The 17,551-nt window shown below is 36.3% G+C and overlaps 1 protein-coding gene across 1 annotated transcript; it reads right to left on the minus strand.

Moving 5' to 3' along the window:
• Positions 1-909: 909 nt before the first annotated feature.
• On the minus strand, positions 910-17,092 carry LOC108545758 (odorant receptor 82a). Its single transcript, XM_017897536.1, has 6 exons — positions 16,836-17,092; positions 15,879-16,215; positions 6,489-6,701; positions 6,299-6,412; positions 3,755-3,910; positions 910-960 (listed from the first exon to the last, which is right to left on the minus strand). The coding sequence occupies exons 1-6, from the start codon at positions 17,090-17,092 to the stop codon at positions 910-912; spliced, it is 1,128 nt and encodes a 375-aa protein (XP_017753025.1).
• Positions 17,093-17,551: the final 459 nt, after the last annotated feature.

Genomic DNA, 17,551 nt, shown 5'->3' on the forward strand with positions numbered 1-17,551 from the left:
CTTATGTAGTACTATCCACAAAGCTTATGTAGTACTTGATGATGCAGACTGTCTGTGCAGACTGCTCGATGTGTACTGATGTACGTGTGCCGATGTGTGCTGACCAACTGACTGTTGGAATGATACTGACTGGTTGACTGTTCTGGACTAACTGTCTCTTAGTTTGATACTGCTTGACTGATGGATACTTTCTAACTAACTGTCTGTGCGATGCACGATCTTTTGAAGCCCATGATTGCCAAAGGGAAATCGGTTTACCCATTGGTGGTTGACAGGACAGAGGGTGGGCCCTCGGTCCGCGAATCAGATGCCTCGAAAGAAGGGACGAACGTCTTTCGCGACCAGGTCTGCTGGTGGAGGAAGCCTCTCCCTCAAAGGGGGTTGCTGGTGGGTCACCCGCACATTCGTAACCCTTCCTGAAGGACTCGTTACTTTATGGCTCCGAAAGTCGCGACATCGCACATGACCTGGTCCTTTCCTTTGCAGGCCTATTGTCAGCCAAATCCTAAGTGCTGTTGCCTGCTTTCTAACATTAATGGCTAAAGAATGCCTCGTGTCCGGTGACCCGAGGGAAATAAAGAATTGTTTGAAAATGTATTGAAAATGAAGAAAGAAAAGACACGGAACTTGAAATAAAACAGCAATTAGAATCTGGCTGCCAGAAGAACCTAACTGTCTTCTGGGCCCGGGGTTTGTCCCAAGATGGGATAACGCATATAGCTTAATAATCGTTATCAATGTTCGTTGGTTAAATGACGGAACATCTTTATTCATGCACTAAAAACATTTTCTCTTCGTCTTATCGTAACTATTTAATAAACAATTTTTGAAGTTGATTTAATCGTATACTTATATCGTCGGTAATTCTCCACCGAAGTTGATTACACTCTAATAGATTGATTGCATCCCTCAATAGGCTGCCAGAAGTACCGTCATATACGATGTCGAAAGTTTCATAATCTACAAATACAGAAAACCAAATAATTTTGTTATTAATTTGAATAATAATATCTGGTCTGCTAAAAGCCGTTGATCATTTCTCATGCACAAAACAAATGTCTACGATGTATCATGCAAACAGTGGCATATTAAATGTTTCGATCAGGTGAATTCTTTACATTTTTACATTATTGTTGCAGCTAAAAGAATCTTGATGAACATAGTATATGTTGACTAGATTTTATTGAAGTTCGGAACTTTTAACAAATATAGTATTTCTCTAAATGGCTACATCCGACTCTAATTATAGAAAGAAGGTATTGATGTACTATTGATGTTCGCGTCCAGATCACTGTTTAGTTTATGCATTTGTGATTGTGGTATTACAAGCAGTAAAGGACACTAACAAAGGAAATAGTATTAACCCTTTCGCTGCTATGGACGACTATAGTCACCGGCCACGAGACATGATCTACACACGATGGGTGATTATAGTCACCGGCCACAAAAATTGAGTAAAAAATTAAAATGAGTGCTACCGTTCCACTTAGCTCTCTTCGCAAAGAATTGCAAGCGCTATTGCGATGGCCGGTTTTTCCTTTTTTTCTTTTTCTTCTTCAAAAGGCTTAGTCCGGAATGCTAAAGACTGCTCGATCGTAATGTTTCCATCATTGACACAACGCTTCGTTCTACGGGAGGGACTTTACAGCGCCTCCCGACGTAGCGAAAGGGTTAAGAGTAATAGCGGGGCGACTATCAGGTTCGACTCGAATGTTCAGGGCGATATCTAGGATACGGAAGAAAGGGCAAACGTCAGCGCGAAAGTATCGCTTTGATGGGATATCTACGTCTGTATCGAGTGATCGAGAAAGAAAGCTTGTGTATGAAAAGAGAGAGTATCAGACTTTAAGTAAGGGTGCAAGAACGCGGGCGAGGCAGAATACGTGTAGTCGAGACTTAGTGAGTAGAGAATCGTGTGTTTGAGAGTTAGTGTAATAGTTTAGTTTAAATAAATCTGTTTTGTTATTAACCAGTTAGCTGTGGCGTCCTCTTTTGAGAGCGCGCATCCATATGTGTCGCGAAAATCGAGCAATGACGAGTATACTCGTCAATCACAGACTAAATGTCACTGTTAAAATATTGGATCAAAAAGATGAGTTTATTTTATAAAATTGACAATTTTATTACTAATATTTACTTATTTGGTTAACATTTGTTCTCTTATTGGTTAGCTTTTATGGATATCTATGAAATTTAGTGACCGTCAAAGAATAGCTAGGTAACTTCGAGCCAGCAGCCATCATTGGGCTCAGTGCCTGGTCAGCGTCACGCATTTGTCCCGTGGTGAACCATCCCTGAAGGAACCCTATCATAAATCAGCTTTCCGACTTTTGCTTTTGCCCCTTTTACGCTGACATCTAAAAAACGTTATCATCGCGCATAAATAAATTCGTTATGCGAACTGATAAGCTGTTTCAGCCGGTGCATTCGGGGACACATGAGTTCGTTTTAAATTATTCATATTTTTTATTCGTTTGTTTTATTCCGGCCTGGCCTCGAAATATTCTAAATATCTTGAAATTTGAGAATATGTTTTATTTTTCACAAAAATTACAATTTAAATAGCCAATGGTCGCTACTTTTTACGCATGACGAGTACACTCGTCGTGGCAAAATCCTGCCACTTCTCCATGACGAGGATACTCGTCAATTACAGCTAACTGGTTGAAAGTTGTCTTAGACTCGTGTCGTTTACTAATACGCAGATTTATTGTTGTTCGCCTATTTCCATAATATTGTTAACCTAATTATTACCAATAAACATTATCATCGCTTATCCTACAATAGCGTATATTTAAAAAAAATGTACTATATTTTTATACACCACGAAAATTAATGCCAAACAAAAAGCAAACGATAACACGCGTCTACATGCACACGCAATACCTGTATAGCAAAATCACACAATATCGTGAAATCGACATACAACGTGATAATATATAAACATGTACTATGTAAAAAATAGTGTAAAAAATAAACACTAGTTTTACATTCACATTACCGATTAAAAATTTGATATTACTAGAAGCTAAAAAATTACAATAACGGCGAAAGTATGAAAGAGAATCAACTAAGAATTTTGTTAACCTAAAATATTTATTAATTAAATCATTATCGAAATAAAACAAATTATTGTTGATATCGATATATTTATATATAATTTATACTAGAATTAGTGAGAGATTCGGTACACATAATTCCATATATTTGGTATCTATTGAAAGAATTATTGAATTAGTATATCCATAAATTTTTAGCTATTTCAAGATACAAGATGCAGGCTTAAAATACAAAAGAATTTACGAATGTTTACATATACGCTATAAATTCGTTAAAAGTAGTTAATAAATGGTTAAAACGAGAACATGGTCCAGTAAACATTCCTCAAAGTATTTACATAGAAATGATAAAAAGTTACAAGTTTTTAAATAAAAATAAAATTCCTAACACATCATTCAGTCGCAATTATCGCCATAAAAATTATAGCCACTAAATACAAAATAAATCATCATAAAACCATTACAGTGTAGGTGATAATAGGAATAATATTTGCCCAAGATGTTAATTCAACAAACCTGGCAGTAAATGTATATGTAAAAATAAATAGAGATGTTTCTTATTTTATTTCATTCTGATGACATGCTCTTGTATTATGAAAAATTCCTTCAGCCCGTATCTACATGTCTTGCATACTACTGTGCGTATCGTGATGCAAACGACTAGAATCGTCATGTACATGAGATAAATAGCTTACATTCGCGAAACTTTCCAAGGAGAGATTTGAAAATTTTCCGAATGTCAATGTGAAACCCTTTTGAGACCTTAATATGACAGGTACCAGAAGCTGGCTTTCGCGTGCCGGTAAATCGTACCAAAGATAATCGTATACTGCGTCACCGAGTAGCTTGCTCTAACAATTAAATAAATATTTTAGGCTACTTTGTCTGAAGAAAATTTACATTAAAAAAGGCTACCTAAAATAACGTAAACTGTACAGTACACGAATGAAATGGAAAGAAAAATTCACCCAAGATTTCAGGTAATCGATATTTCTTTACGTTTCTTTACATTATACAAATCTTATGCTATTTTTTATACTCTTATGCAGATTAAAGAGACAGCTGCAATGGCACATGATACTTTCGGTCCAATAATCTAGGGATAACTAACTTTCAACACGAATTTCATAGTTTTATTTAGATATTCTTCGCGAAATTGAATTTCAAAATTTAATCGATGTTTTTCTGCTAATATGACCGGTAATCGGTATATTACTTTGGTAATACTGACCGCATCATGTTTGGTTACGTGATCAGTGAACGAAAAAACGAAAGAATCTTCGAGAAAATGGTATGAGACGAGACGTCGAAGAAATGTTTATTTGTATATTATAAATAAAATCGCCAAGTCCAAGACAATAGTGTTGGATGTGAAACTTGTAATTAAAAGTTTAAAGACAGTCGTTTATAAGTATTATATACCACTTTAGATACACATTACATACATTATACTAATCGATACTGTGGGGTGGCGAGCGGCGAAAGAGTCTATCTGGAGAATAATAAACAGCGGCATCGGCTTTGACTTAGGGGTTTAGCACGATACTTGAAGTGCGTGCGAACGGATGACATATTTATGATTGGTCGAGTGATTGAGAGAGAAAGCCTGTGTGTGGAAAGAGAGTGTTTTGACTTTAACACTAGACCTACCGATCTTTAATGGGTACCTAACTATGACGTGCGCGGATTACAGTAATTTAAGCGATACGATGAATATGAGTGAATATATTGATTACAGTTCTTTCTTAATACGAGTTGATACCAATTTTATTCTTAAAGCAGGTGTATGTGTTCGGTGACTGCAAAAAGGAAAATTCTGGGACCAGTCATTTTGACTGGGTTGGTAGTTTTAGTGTTAAGTAAGGGTGCAAGGGCGTGGGCGTGGCAGATTGTGTGTAGTCGAGACGTAGAGAATAGAGGATCGTGTGTTTGAGAGTTAGAATTAAGAGGAACTTAGTGTAATATGTTAATTAAATAAACCAGTTTTATTATTAAAATGGAATTGTTGTTCGTTAGACGTGCAGATCTCGGTCTGCATAGGATTAATCTACCTAAAAATCCTACAAATTGGGGGCTCGTCCTACAATACACATACAGTGACTCACGAAAATATTCGGACACCAAGGTATGTCTGAATTAATCACATCGTACCGCAGATACGTTGTACTCGTGTTGCTTAAGGGTTCAACGAATTGTTTCGGGATGAACTTGTATTCCATTATCATCCATAATTCAGAGAGAAAAAGAATGGTATGGCGGAAGACGAATAAAGAGTTCCACCATCGAAATACGAGAGACCAGAGGAATTGGCAATTTAGTTTTTATTGGCACCATCATGGACAAAAACTGTCACTCACACCTACTAAAAAATAATTTATTAAATAGTGCTGAAAAAATGGGAATTAGCAAAAATTTTTAGTTTTATCAGAATAATGACCCCAAACATAAAGCACGCATTGTTCAAGAATTCTTGCTTTATCGTTGCCCGAAAGTTCTTCATCCTCCACCACAATCGCCGGATCCCAATCCCATTGAAAATTTATGGATAAGTTAGATCGCAGAATACGAAAGACAGTAATTAACTCAAAAGAGGAAATAAAACAAAGGTTGCTGGAAGAGTGGGTTACTATCGGTACGAATTATTTGGAAAAAATTATTTTTTAATATGCCGAAAAGATCAAGACACGTATTGTGTAGCGTCCTAGGGTATCGAATCTCTTCGACTTCCAAGAACGGTTATCACGCGCCAAATTAATATTGCGTGACTAGTTGTAATAATAAGGATCCAGAATGTGTGTGGTCAAAAGAGAGTGTTTATTTACAGAAAAGTGTAGAATAGTTATAATGTAGACGTTAACGGAGCACCGTTTCGAACACGCGTTTGTATGTGTAATTTAGATGATTTAAGGATCGGTGCCGAAGACGAACTGAACTCTCGATTTTGCTCTATCTCCTGTCTCGTCTTGTTTGGTCCGGTGTTTTCTCTAGTTTAGTTCTGATTGGGTAAAATAGATGTTGGTGGTGGAAAGGTAAAGAGTTTTAATTGGACAGAGGGTGTGACATAAGGACCTTTGGCTAAGGAGTAGGAAACTGTCAAGGAGCCGATTTCTGATGGTCAATGACGTGATTTATAAGTAGCATGTTGAAAACGATTGTTTATCAAAGATGATAATGTATATTCGTCATTACAGTACATTTTACGAAAAGTATTGTATAACAGAAAGATTTTATTTACCAACCTTAATACGAAGATATTCTCCAGCGAAACAATATATAAACACCTCTAAACAGATAACTGCATAAAATAAAATAGATTGAATCAATATAGGCGCTCCTTGTCCTTCACTTATTGCCTGTAATATTCATTTTCTACACAGGATAATGGAAAAGTGACATATCGTCAGATATACAAATTGAAACGATACTTACGACTACAATAAGAAATCCTTTACAGCTCGTAACTATAGTGTTTGACACAAGCTGACCGAGAGCTATATATGTAAAAACTTTCTCGATTTTCTGTGTAAAAACAATGATTTCTTGGTAGCGATTAATGAAGAATTTTAAGTGATTTTCATTTTTATTAGTAACCTCCATTAAGTACTGACACATGATATCGATTTGACATCCTGCGTGAAATACCTATAAATAGTTCCAAGTCTACAATATAATAAACCAATATAATAAACTTCGATAGGTAATATTTTGATGCAAAATAATATTGTAAAAATGTTGGTAGAAATATTTTTATAAGTAAAGTTTCAAATGAAACGTCACTAAATATATTTAATAATAAAATAATAAAATGAAAACGATGATTTAATTAATCTTCGCGATAAATAGATTATGTTGCAATTATTATTAAATACACATATACCAAGCAAATTAATAAATATATCATATCATACTGAAATGTATATTGTTTATTGTTATTAATATAAAGAGTTATAAGTACAATGCTTGAAGTACACCTGTGCCCCATTATACTTATTATTATAAAGATATTTTTCTTTTTTATTCTTATTTCTTATTTGTACCTATTTGCAAAATAATTACAAATGGTTGTACAATATTTATTAACATCTGACTTGCGTTTCTTTAACGGCAAATACTATAGAAACACGAGAGACATATACATTTAGAATCGTATTGGTTAGGTTATTGGCTAGGTATTAGGACTAGAATAATATCGGGATATTTAACAGAACAGAAATAAGCTTTATTAATAGAATAACGGATTAATGTAATACATACACGTAGAGATTGGCCAGGTACTTCTAACACTCAGGACGCATCCCTAAACTTTCGCTCGTTTCTCGCAGTCGACTCTGATATAAATATCCTTTATACTCGATTCTCTTACACGTGGTCACTTTCGTCCTATGTCTCAAAAAACTCTTATTCTTTCAGGGTTGCACTCGTTCCAATTCTACATACATAAAAAGTGTTATAATTGTAGTAAGTCTTTTGGGTGTTTGCATTTCAACCTTCTCGTCGAAACGCAAACCTTGCAACGTCAGCATAACAGTTTGTTGTTAGTGAGTTTGTGTGAAATTCTATTCTGATTTTGTGCTTGTTCGTGATACGTATTATTTCTTCCTGTACAGACAGAAGGTTTAATCATTTTCGGATATTGTCATTCCAAGTACACCAGGGTACGTCTATTATCGTACGAAGAATTTTTGCTTGTAAACTCTCCATTTTTTGGATATGTGATTTGACCGTCAGTCCCAAAATTGGATTTCGTATGTCCAGATTGGTTTTATTGCACATTTATATATGGGCATCTCACTATTATTTTTATTGAGTTTACTCTTTCAAGACATTAACGAGTTCATAGATTTGTAGAATGTTTTGCTGTGTTTTGTTCTTTGTAGCGCAACTCTCACGTTCGGAGTTTCGTGGGTTGTCAGGCCCGTTTACACGGACGCGACAATGTTGCAAGAATGAGGCCTACACCGAATTAATCGAGCTAGACCTGGTTAGGGTTGAACTAAAGAGTTCTGATGTGCGACTATCTCTGGCACTGAGTTGATCGGTATGGGTTTGCCTTGACTGCTTTAAATTTGAGATAGAATTCCTTGGTCGTGATACTTATCTTATCCCTGGCGATTCCTGTCTCGGTGGTTTTATAAGTTCGTATGGCTACTAATTGGTTGCGGTGAAATGTAAGTGACGGGTGTGTCTTCCTATTGGCTGTGAACAATATTAGCTTCGACGTCTTTCGGTGGTGGTGGATTAAAGAAATTGGATCCACATCCCAGGTGACAACGAGTGTCCGCGAGTCAAGAAATGCTGGCAATGACATAAAAATAGTCCTCCACTTAACTTGGGATGCGATCCTAGGACCGCAACAGCTTCTGACCCATCGTATCAGTTTTATTTTTGAAGTATAACAAATGTAAATCGGCATAATCGTGACAAATGCATGCAAATCGATGTCTAAAACATACATACAAGCAAAAGACCAAAGAGTCCAGTTATTAAGTCGTTAAACCATACTGATTTTGTACCGTAAGCAAGAATAAATCTCCACTGTTTAAAAGCAAAGCCTGAAAAGTGAATTTCTCCTTGAAACCTCCTTCCAACTCGCGACCATCGCCAAAGGACAAGTCAACAGACGCCCCAAGACAGCAGATCGTGACGATTGTGAACGCCCGAAATCCGAGTCTCTAGGGAACTATCCAACACCAAGTCCGGACCTCAAGAGGTACTACCCAACATCTCCGAAGCATCCTCGCCAACCTGGAGGTACCAACACCCTCCAATACCTCCGACAACCTTGTGAGTTTCGGCCCAGCCGTCAATCCTATAAACGCGACGCAGACTCACGCGATTAGAACTCGGGGTCCCCGACCAGACGTTGACGTAAGTACATGCAACGGGGGTCTAAAGGCGAAGAAAATTTAAACTTCACGAGCGGGTACCCGTGCATCCGTGGCTGCCGTGCCCGGTAATCGTAACCCAGGTCGTGACAATAGATTCAAGTTGACTGTTTGCATACTTTTTCTTATGGTAAAGGTGACGTGTAATAAATATTTACTGTCGTTGACTTTGCAGCTACCATCATTCTCACCCTTGCCAATAGATGGATTCCTACTTGAAGGAGGTTCGAGGACTTTTCCGTAAGTCCTCGGTGAATCTTGGACCTCCCATAAGTAGAAGTTCCTATGCCATCTAAGTATCCTCGTATAACACTGGGCGTGCTAGAAAGCATTACTGACGAGTCCACCCTGGGACGAAATGCTCATCCCTTCCTGTTCCTGTCGTGCTAACTGCTACCCGTATCATAGCTCATTGACCAAAGGAGATACCAACAAGCAACACCGTAGGAACCACCGAAACAACGGAGACATTAAGTAGATACCCACAACTTCAATTCTATTAACACATAACCAGTTTTCCAAATCTGATATATAGTTTTGCAAATTGGAGGTAGCTGTTTTTACATCGTTGTGTATTGAGATTATTGCGGTGTCATCAGCAAATGTGAGAATTTGAGTGTGACTATTGGTTGTAGTGAAGAGAGTATAAAGTAGTAGCAAGTACGCTTCCTTAAGGCATGCTTGCTTTAATAAGATGGATTTGTAGCAGAAGGATGAGGGGATAGGGCTAGTGATTCAGAAGACTTTCTTCACCAAGGTCTTTATTTGACTGCTTGGTTCTTCGGCTCGAGAAGGTTCGACACCCCTCGACCGATCGTCTTATCATCGATGGGTTTAAGCGTTTTAGGCGTAAACAATCGGAGACGCTGCCTGTCGCCTGACTGTTCACGCCGTCTGTTCTAAGATCACTTACAGATTGTTGTCTGTGGTTGTCTGTAGTTGATTTGTTACATCGAGTTAACTGCTTTGGAATCTATTAAATACCGGTCCTGCCATGTGCTTTATCGCTAGGATGTGGTGTAGTAGGTATAAAATGGAAATCTAAAATATGATTTATCCGTTTGATATGTTTCAACGATGAGGAGCATATCGATGTTGCTTCTTAGTGTATATTCTTTTAGCTCGAACATTCTTCATTGCAGCTTGTTGCAGTTCCATTCGATGATTTCGGTTATTTTTGGTTTGCGTGTGTTTTTTGAAGCGTGAGAAATTCTGTTAGGATGGCTGACATTTGGCAAGTGTAATTTCGTATCATTTGATTTGTTTCAGAAGTTTGAAGTGCTAGTTTTTCTATTATACATTCAATATTGTTGATTGTTGTGTCATTACTCGCTTTATCTTCAATATATGGATTCCTCGCTATTTCTGCGCATGTTTTACACGTATCTGATTTTTTCATATCTACATTAGCTACGTTTTCATTGTACATAGGTTGGATTGTTATTGTTGGCTGTGTTGTATTTGTTAACCTTTTGACGGTCACGCCGAAATCACATGTTTCGCTCAGAACGCCACGTGAGATGCACCACTAGATGATGCAAGATTTGTTGTAATATTTTTTTGATGTTCTAATAAAAATCTTTAATTGGACACTTTTTATTTCAAAGTATCTGCTAATTAGCGGTTATATTCAAAATGCACTAACTATCAATTTTCATTCGATGTTGTTCAATGTAGTTTAAGTAGTTCAAGTGCTCCGGTCACCTAATGACCACCGTGGCGTCACGGGAGAAACCGTGCCCGGTCATATATGACCAACGTGGCAGTCAAAGTGTTAACGAGCTAGCAGTGAGACCGTTTCTAATAGGTGGAAAAGTTTTAGCTTGAATTTGTTTCCCGATGACGCGTCCTTTGTAGCTGATCAGATGTTTAACGTCTTCTGTTCGTTCCTGTTTAGGACATTTCGATGTTACATATACTAGTGTACATTTTACACAAGCTAGTTTTCTATTGCAGTAATTTTTGGTTTGTCCAAAGGTCTGACATCTTATGCATTGCGGAATGTCTCTTTAACTCTTGGTAGTTCTATTGTAACTCTTCTAGAGTCACAATAGTAACTCTATTGCAACTATTGCGTTGCACATAAGATTGCCATTGCAAATTTGTTTATCAGTAACTGCAGGTTCTAATTCGACTGAAAACATTGGCAAGGGTGTGGAGGTTCCACGTTTCGTTAGGTTTATAATGCTGAGAGCTTGGTGGCCTAATTTTTCCAAGTCGTATTTCATTTTCTTGATATCGAATTTGTGGTGAAGCCCTTTTGATACTACTTTATCTCTTTCGTAATTTTTACCTTGGAAGGTGTAGTAGTTTGCATCTTTTATTCTTGATGCCTTTATAAATTTTCTGTAATCATCTGAACTAGTAGTTTGAATTCTTACCTGATTGTTTTTTAAATTTTTAATGGTGTATGAATTTGCTTCTAGTAGTCTTGCGGTTCTTGAAGTTCCTATGGTGCTGCATACCCTTAGTTATTGTACTATGATAAGGTAGCAGGTAGAAGGACGAAAGGAAAAGATGAGTGTTTCGTCCAGGCCTACTAGTGGCCTCGTCAGTAAAGGCTTTCTAGCAGGCCAATTTCCAATTCCAATTTAACATACGTTTATTGCGCCAGAAACTAGATACGATAATATACATATAAAAGTACTAAAACGTACAAAAGGGTTACAAATGAAAACTTGGACTATGAGATCAATGGCTCCAGCGTGAAACACTCGCGATCTAGAATCAAACTTAATCTACTGCGCTTGTCGCTATAGGATAATATAAACTTAAGAACTATCTTATATTAGCATGCGTGTTTGCCTATATATAAAAAGGCACGAAAACTGTACAGCTTTTGGTTTTAAGTACTCTGCGTGGCTGAAAAGAAGTCATCTCGTTCGGTTGCGGAGCAAGAGGGGTATTCCACTTGCTCCACCTACACTCTCGCTAGTAATACCCATTCTTCTATGGCACTCCTAAAACTACTACCTCCAAATTCGGCAAAGTGATACGTTAACATAGGCGTAAGATATCCGTAAAATTCTTATACTCGAATAATACATTGTAAGTCTGCAAACATGAGAGCAAAACATGATTATTTTTACTTATACTTCACAAATATTAAACACATATTTAATACGTTTCGTTTCATAAATGGGCGATATATTTATTATTTTAAATTATTTGTATCGTAATGTACATTTCATATAATGGAATTATTTAATTTATTATAAAAAGTATATCCCGTAATTTGAAAATATTTTTGTAGATAGTGTTAAATACGTTAAATTACAAATACATTTATAAAAACTGATTAAAAATTTAAGATCTACTTTTTATGATAAATTAATTATGTAATTGCATCATACTAGATAACCGTTTAAAAAAATCATACGATACACCATAAATATAAAAAATATGTGTATAGTACATCACGTTTGCTGCGTAATGCAATGAAAAGTTAATCAAGATGCTAATTAGTAATTAGTAATTGCAAATAATCATGTGTTCATCAGAAGAATCTGAAGTTAATATGCTTTTGGAATGAGTCTACGCTCTTGCATCTATTTCTTGTGTCTGTCTCACTTTGTCTCGTTGCTTCGTTCGCTTTCTTTGTCACATGGTGTTCTATGACCAGGCTAATAGGAAGGGATCAGTTTTACGAATATGGGAAGCACTTTACTCTACTTCTGCCATGATGTTAGAATGGTTGGGTTTGTGGGGATTGGGTCCTACAAGTTTCTCAGATGACTTCTTTTCAACCACGCAGAGTACACGTAGCTTTACGAAAGTCACCGAGGGTTCGAAGGCCAGGTCAGTCGAAAAACCCTGTGCGATGCGTCAGGCTCTTAGCCCGACCATATTTGGTCATGTTGGGGGAGGCATTGGAAAACGCAAATCATGCAGGGTGTGAATGATGGGAAGAAGAATATAAAAGAACAAGGACGTTCTAAGTCAGAGTTGCAATAAGAGAGTTGTCGATTAGGGAGTTGTAATAGAAGAGTAGTTAGTTGCCAGAGTTGTTGTTGTTGTTGTTGAAGTGTAGGTTGAGCATTGTGATAAGTTGTAATAATTCGTACCTTTATCGTTACTCACATTCTCTATCACTGTTAATTTATTATTAAATAAATATATATCCCATCATCAAATCATCTGTATATATTTAATACGTGTATGAAACATAAGTATAGTTAAATAAAGTTCGGAAATGAACATTCATCGGAAGAATCTGAATTTAATGTTTCAGGGATAAGCCTACGCTCTTGCATCTATTTCTTGCGTCTGATCCTGAAAAGGATAATTTCTGCCAATAAGGGTAGCGCATTTAGTCTACTTCTACGATGACGTTAGAATGGGTAGGGTGGTGAGGGTTAATGGGGATTCAGTCCTACGTTTTGTTCAGCAGACTTCTCGTCTGCAATGCATAGTAGATGGAGCTTCCTTCCGGTTTAATGGAGTCATTGGTTTGTGTCAGTTTATGTTCTTCCATTTCCATCGAATTTGTAGAAGTGATGATTGTCTGACAGTCGTGTAGAATCTGAGTTGTCGGCTCTGCCAGTCTGAATGCGGTTTGTTTGCTGGATTGCACACTCACGCTTCACAGTTTTTATTACAACTCTAGCGGAGCTGTATCCACACGTGTGTTCACGATGACAGTGCGTTTAACACTGAGTATAAATTTTCAGCTGCATCTTTTAATCTCTCTGATAAAATATTCCTGCCTAACCATTCGCTTCTTTTTTAAATTTTTCGTACCCATATAATTATTTCTAATTGTAAGTGGCATTCAGATACATCCCAAAAGTCCAAAATCTTGAGGAGCATATATAGGACCAGTTTTCTCGAACAGAGTTCTTTCTCAATCACTGTATCTCAAACACTGTACATTAGTGATTTTCATCTCACAGTACAAATATATCAATAATTAAAGTTCTGTCTTACAGACAAAGGTATATTGTATTCTTTGCTAATGTAACGAAAAAGTAAGTATAATTTAGATGGATATACAGTATATAGAAAAAGTAATCATAGTAATCACCTATTCCTTCTTGACATCAGTATGTGACTGAATGGTCGACTAAGTAATAAAATAGCAATAATAGTTTTCAAACAGTTTTCAAATTCTCTCAGTGATAGAAAGAATTGGTACTCTATCCCAACAGTGCCTAGTCACACATCTATACATAAAAGCATTTAGATGGTTAGATTTAACATATTTAACAAATTAAATATAATCCATGATCCGAAGTTTCAAGGCCGATATAGTACACATAGCAAGGAAGAAGTTCCAAAATTATGTTAAAAAGAATTAGAAAATAATCTAACGTGAAATATACAATACACTTAATACAAATACGAATCATGATGGCGCTAGTATACTCATAATTAGTGGTACACCAGTGGTAACATCTTGGACCTGCATAGCAGTAGGAGGTGCTTCGATGTCATTTCGAAGTTCTTGAATTTTAAATTAATACTTTATTGATCAATATACTGTAAATCTTCGAATTCCATTATTTTCTAATTTTACCGATATCATTTTCAGACTTCGCCTTTGCTGTATACACTATAGCATTTCAAACACTTTCATCTAATTCGCACTGTAGTATTGCGAACTGAGAAGAACTCTAGCAAAGGAAATAGTATTAACCCTTTCGCTACTATGGACGACTATAGTCACCGACCACGAGACATGATCTACACACAATGGGTGATTATAGTCACCGGCCACAAAAATTGAGTAAAAAATTGAAATGAGTGCTACCGTTCCGCTTAGCTCTCTTCGCAATGAATTGCAAACGCTATTGCGATGATCGGTTTTTCTTTTTTTTCTTTTTGTTCTTCAAAAGGCTTAGCCCTGAATGCTAAAGACTGCACGATCGTAATGTTTCCATCATTGACACAACGCTTCGTTCTACGGGAGGGACTTCGCGGCGCCTCCCGCCATAGCGAAAGGGTTAAGAGTAATAACGGGGCGAATGGGTGTGTGATCCTAGTTCTAATTGTAAGTACATGCATGGGAGAGCTCGGGCCAATTTTCGAAGCGGCTTTTCGGCTCGAGCGTGATGTCTGGAGCGCGTGCTGACGGATAGGTGACCCACCTGCAAGTGTTGTATGGATGAGATATTTATGACCGGGTTGAGTGCAAGCAATGAACGAAAGTCTTAGGAATGTATCCAAGTGTCTGAAGTACACCTGTCCCACCGAGGGCGAGGTTGCGTGGGTAATAAGTGATCATCGAAGAGAACTTGCGTATGAACAGAGAGACTGTTAGACTTCAAATAAGGGTGTAAGGACGCGTGCGAGGCAGAGTGCGTGTAGTCGAGTCGTAGTGAATAGAGAATCGTGTGTTTGAGAGTTAAAGTTCAAGAGTTACGGGAAACATAACGTAATATTTTAGTTAAAATAAATCTGTTTTGTTATTAAAAGGGAATCGTTGCCTATTAGACGCGCAGATGTCAGCATAGGGTTAATCTGGCATGAATCCTACAGTACGTTCCATTTCTTAAAATGTAAAACGTTCGAAAAGTTTCATGTGTAAGTACGTATCACTAAAATTCTGAAGCTCTTCACTGACTGTAGATGAATTTCATTTCTCACACCGATTTCATTCGATGGAAGAATATCAAAAATAAATATACGAACAACCATTCTTTAGATACATTGCTGAATATTCTCGTGTCACTTACACTTTGAAACCGATTTAAAATTTATTTCCCTAAAATAATAGTACTCTATTATAGAATCACTGTTAATATTACTAGCAATAAGTAATAATATTATTCAATTATAATTATTTTTTATTATTGTTTACTTATAATAATTAATTTCGTAATAGCATAATATTTTTTTACTTGCAATAAAATTTTAATAAACACTAATAAATAATAATATTCAATTAACCCATATGTACATAATTATTGCAGAAAAAAATGTTATCTATACTCACCACCATGAGAAGGAAAGCGCTGAATGTTCCAAATGCAATACCTACTGAAAAGTGAATAAGGAATTGTGTAGTTACAATAAGTTCATAATTCGGAGATTCATAGGCCTTAAATGGCAAATCCATTTTGAAAAGGAGCTTCCGTGACATCGTATCGTTGGCTCCTTGAAATCCAACAGTACCGGTGATATAAAATATCACGGCCACTAAACCCGAACCCATGATTAGGCTTGTCACATAATAAGAGAACTGTCCTGTTTTCGATATCAAATTATTCACATCCATAATGGCATAATTTTGACAATCCTCTTCCATAGTATACAATATGTCAGATAACACGCTGTGGAATATTAATTTACCAAGTGAGAATTATCCATTATTCTGGATACAATGAAAGTAAAGCTTTGTTAGTAGTATAAATTAAATTTCGATAAATAGTAATAAATAATCAAACGATATAGTTCGCTTAATTATCAAATGAAATTAACGTGTAAATTATCAAATATAATACAATACATTTAATATAATATAATTAACTTAATGTATGAACATATTAATATCAAATTTAAAGAAGAAATTGTTATGATCGTTCGTAATAATAATAATAATATGAAACCCTTAAATGCGATTACATTTTCCAACAAAAATATAATCACTCTTATCACTACTTGAACAATAATAGAAAATAGTTAAATACAGCTGTAATATCTATAATTTCAGTTAAATTCTGATCATACGTACGTTTATTTAATTCTCTATTCCCTAAATAATTTTTAAAAAGTCATACGTACTTTCACTAGTACAAAAATAAATAATCGAATGGTTAAAATATAACAAACAAACGATAAGCATCTCAATATTAACAATTTATTTTACACTGAACAAAATAGAACATCTGCATAAACTCAGAGTCACCATTTATAGCATTGATTTTGCATTAATTAGATCAGCATGACTTACCCATAATTTGCCCAAGAAACGATCAGCTTGAGGAGCACCATACTGATGGACATGGTGATGCTCAAGTTATTTACTAGATCCATAAGATCTTCAGATCTGAAATGCATGATGATGTATCTGTATTGATAAATCTGAAGCGCAGACAGTACTGTCATCCAGATGAACTTGTGTATAAACGGGTACGGTGTTCTAGGCCAGATACCAGAGAAACGGAGGCCAAACTTAACAGAGGGACTAATCGTGTTTAACGATGACATTTTATACAAGTTAGTTATCACTCCTTTGCCTAAATTCCCTAACGTATCCCTTTCTATTTACGGAATCACGAAATCTACGTAAGCACGCATCACTGTCACCATCAGCAGGCTCACGGGAGACTAGAGCTAGGAGGAAACTTGCTTACGAGCAGTCTCACGATGAACTGAAAGTTTCATAGAAATCATGCGCAAGCATGCACAAAACGACAGCCATCAGTTTCGTATTCCCAGGATCCACATGAATATTGCAAGTAATATCACGATGATTGCAGGCTTGCTAGAAAGTAGCGAATAGCGAAGAAGAGAATTTGTTAATAATATAATTTCAACTTTGTTATAACAACGGCTGGTTTCCACAGGGAAGTATCGAAACAAATGTAGGAAGTAAAAGTGCATATTAGATTGCATTTGGTAGAAGTTGAAGAAAATCAGAAGTTTTCGTCCAGTAGAAATACAATA

The sequence above is a fragment of the Eufriesea mexicana genome, unplaced genomic scaffold (genome assembly GCF_001483705.2).
Source record: "Eufriesea mexicana isolate 0111107269 unplaced genomic scaffold, ASM148370v2 scaffold515, whole genome shotgun sequence".
Classification (NCBI taxonomy): domain Eukaryota; kingdom Metazoa; phylum Arthropoda; class Insecta; order Hymenoptera; family Apidae; genus Eufriesea; species Eufriesea mexicana.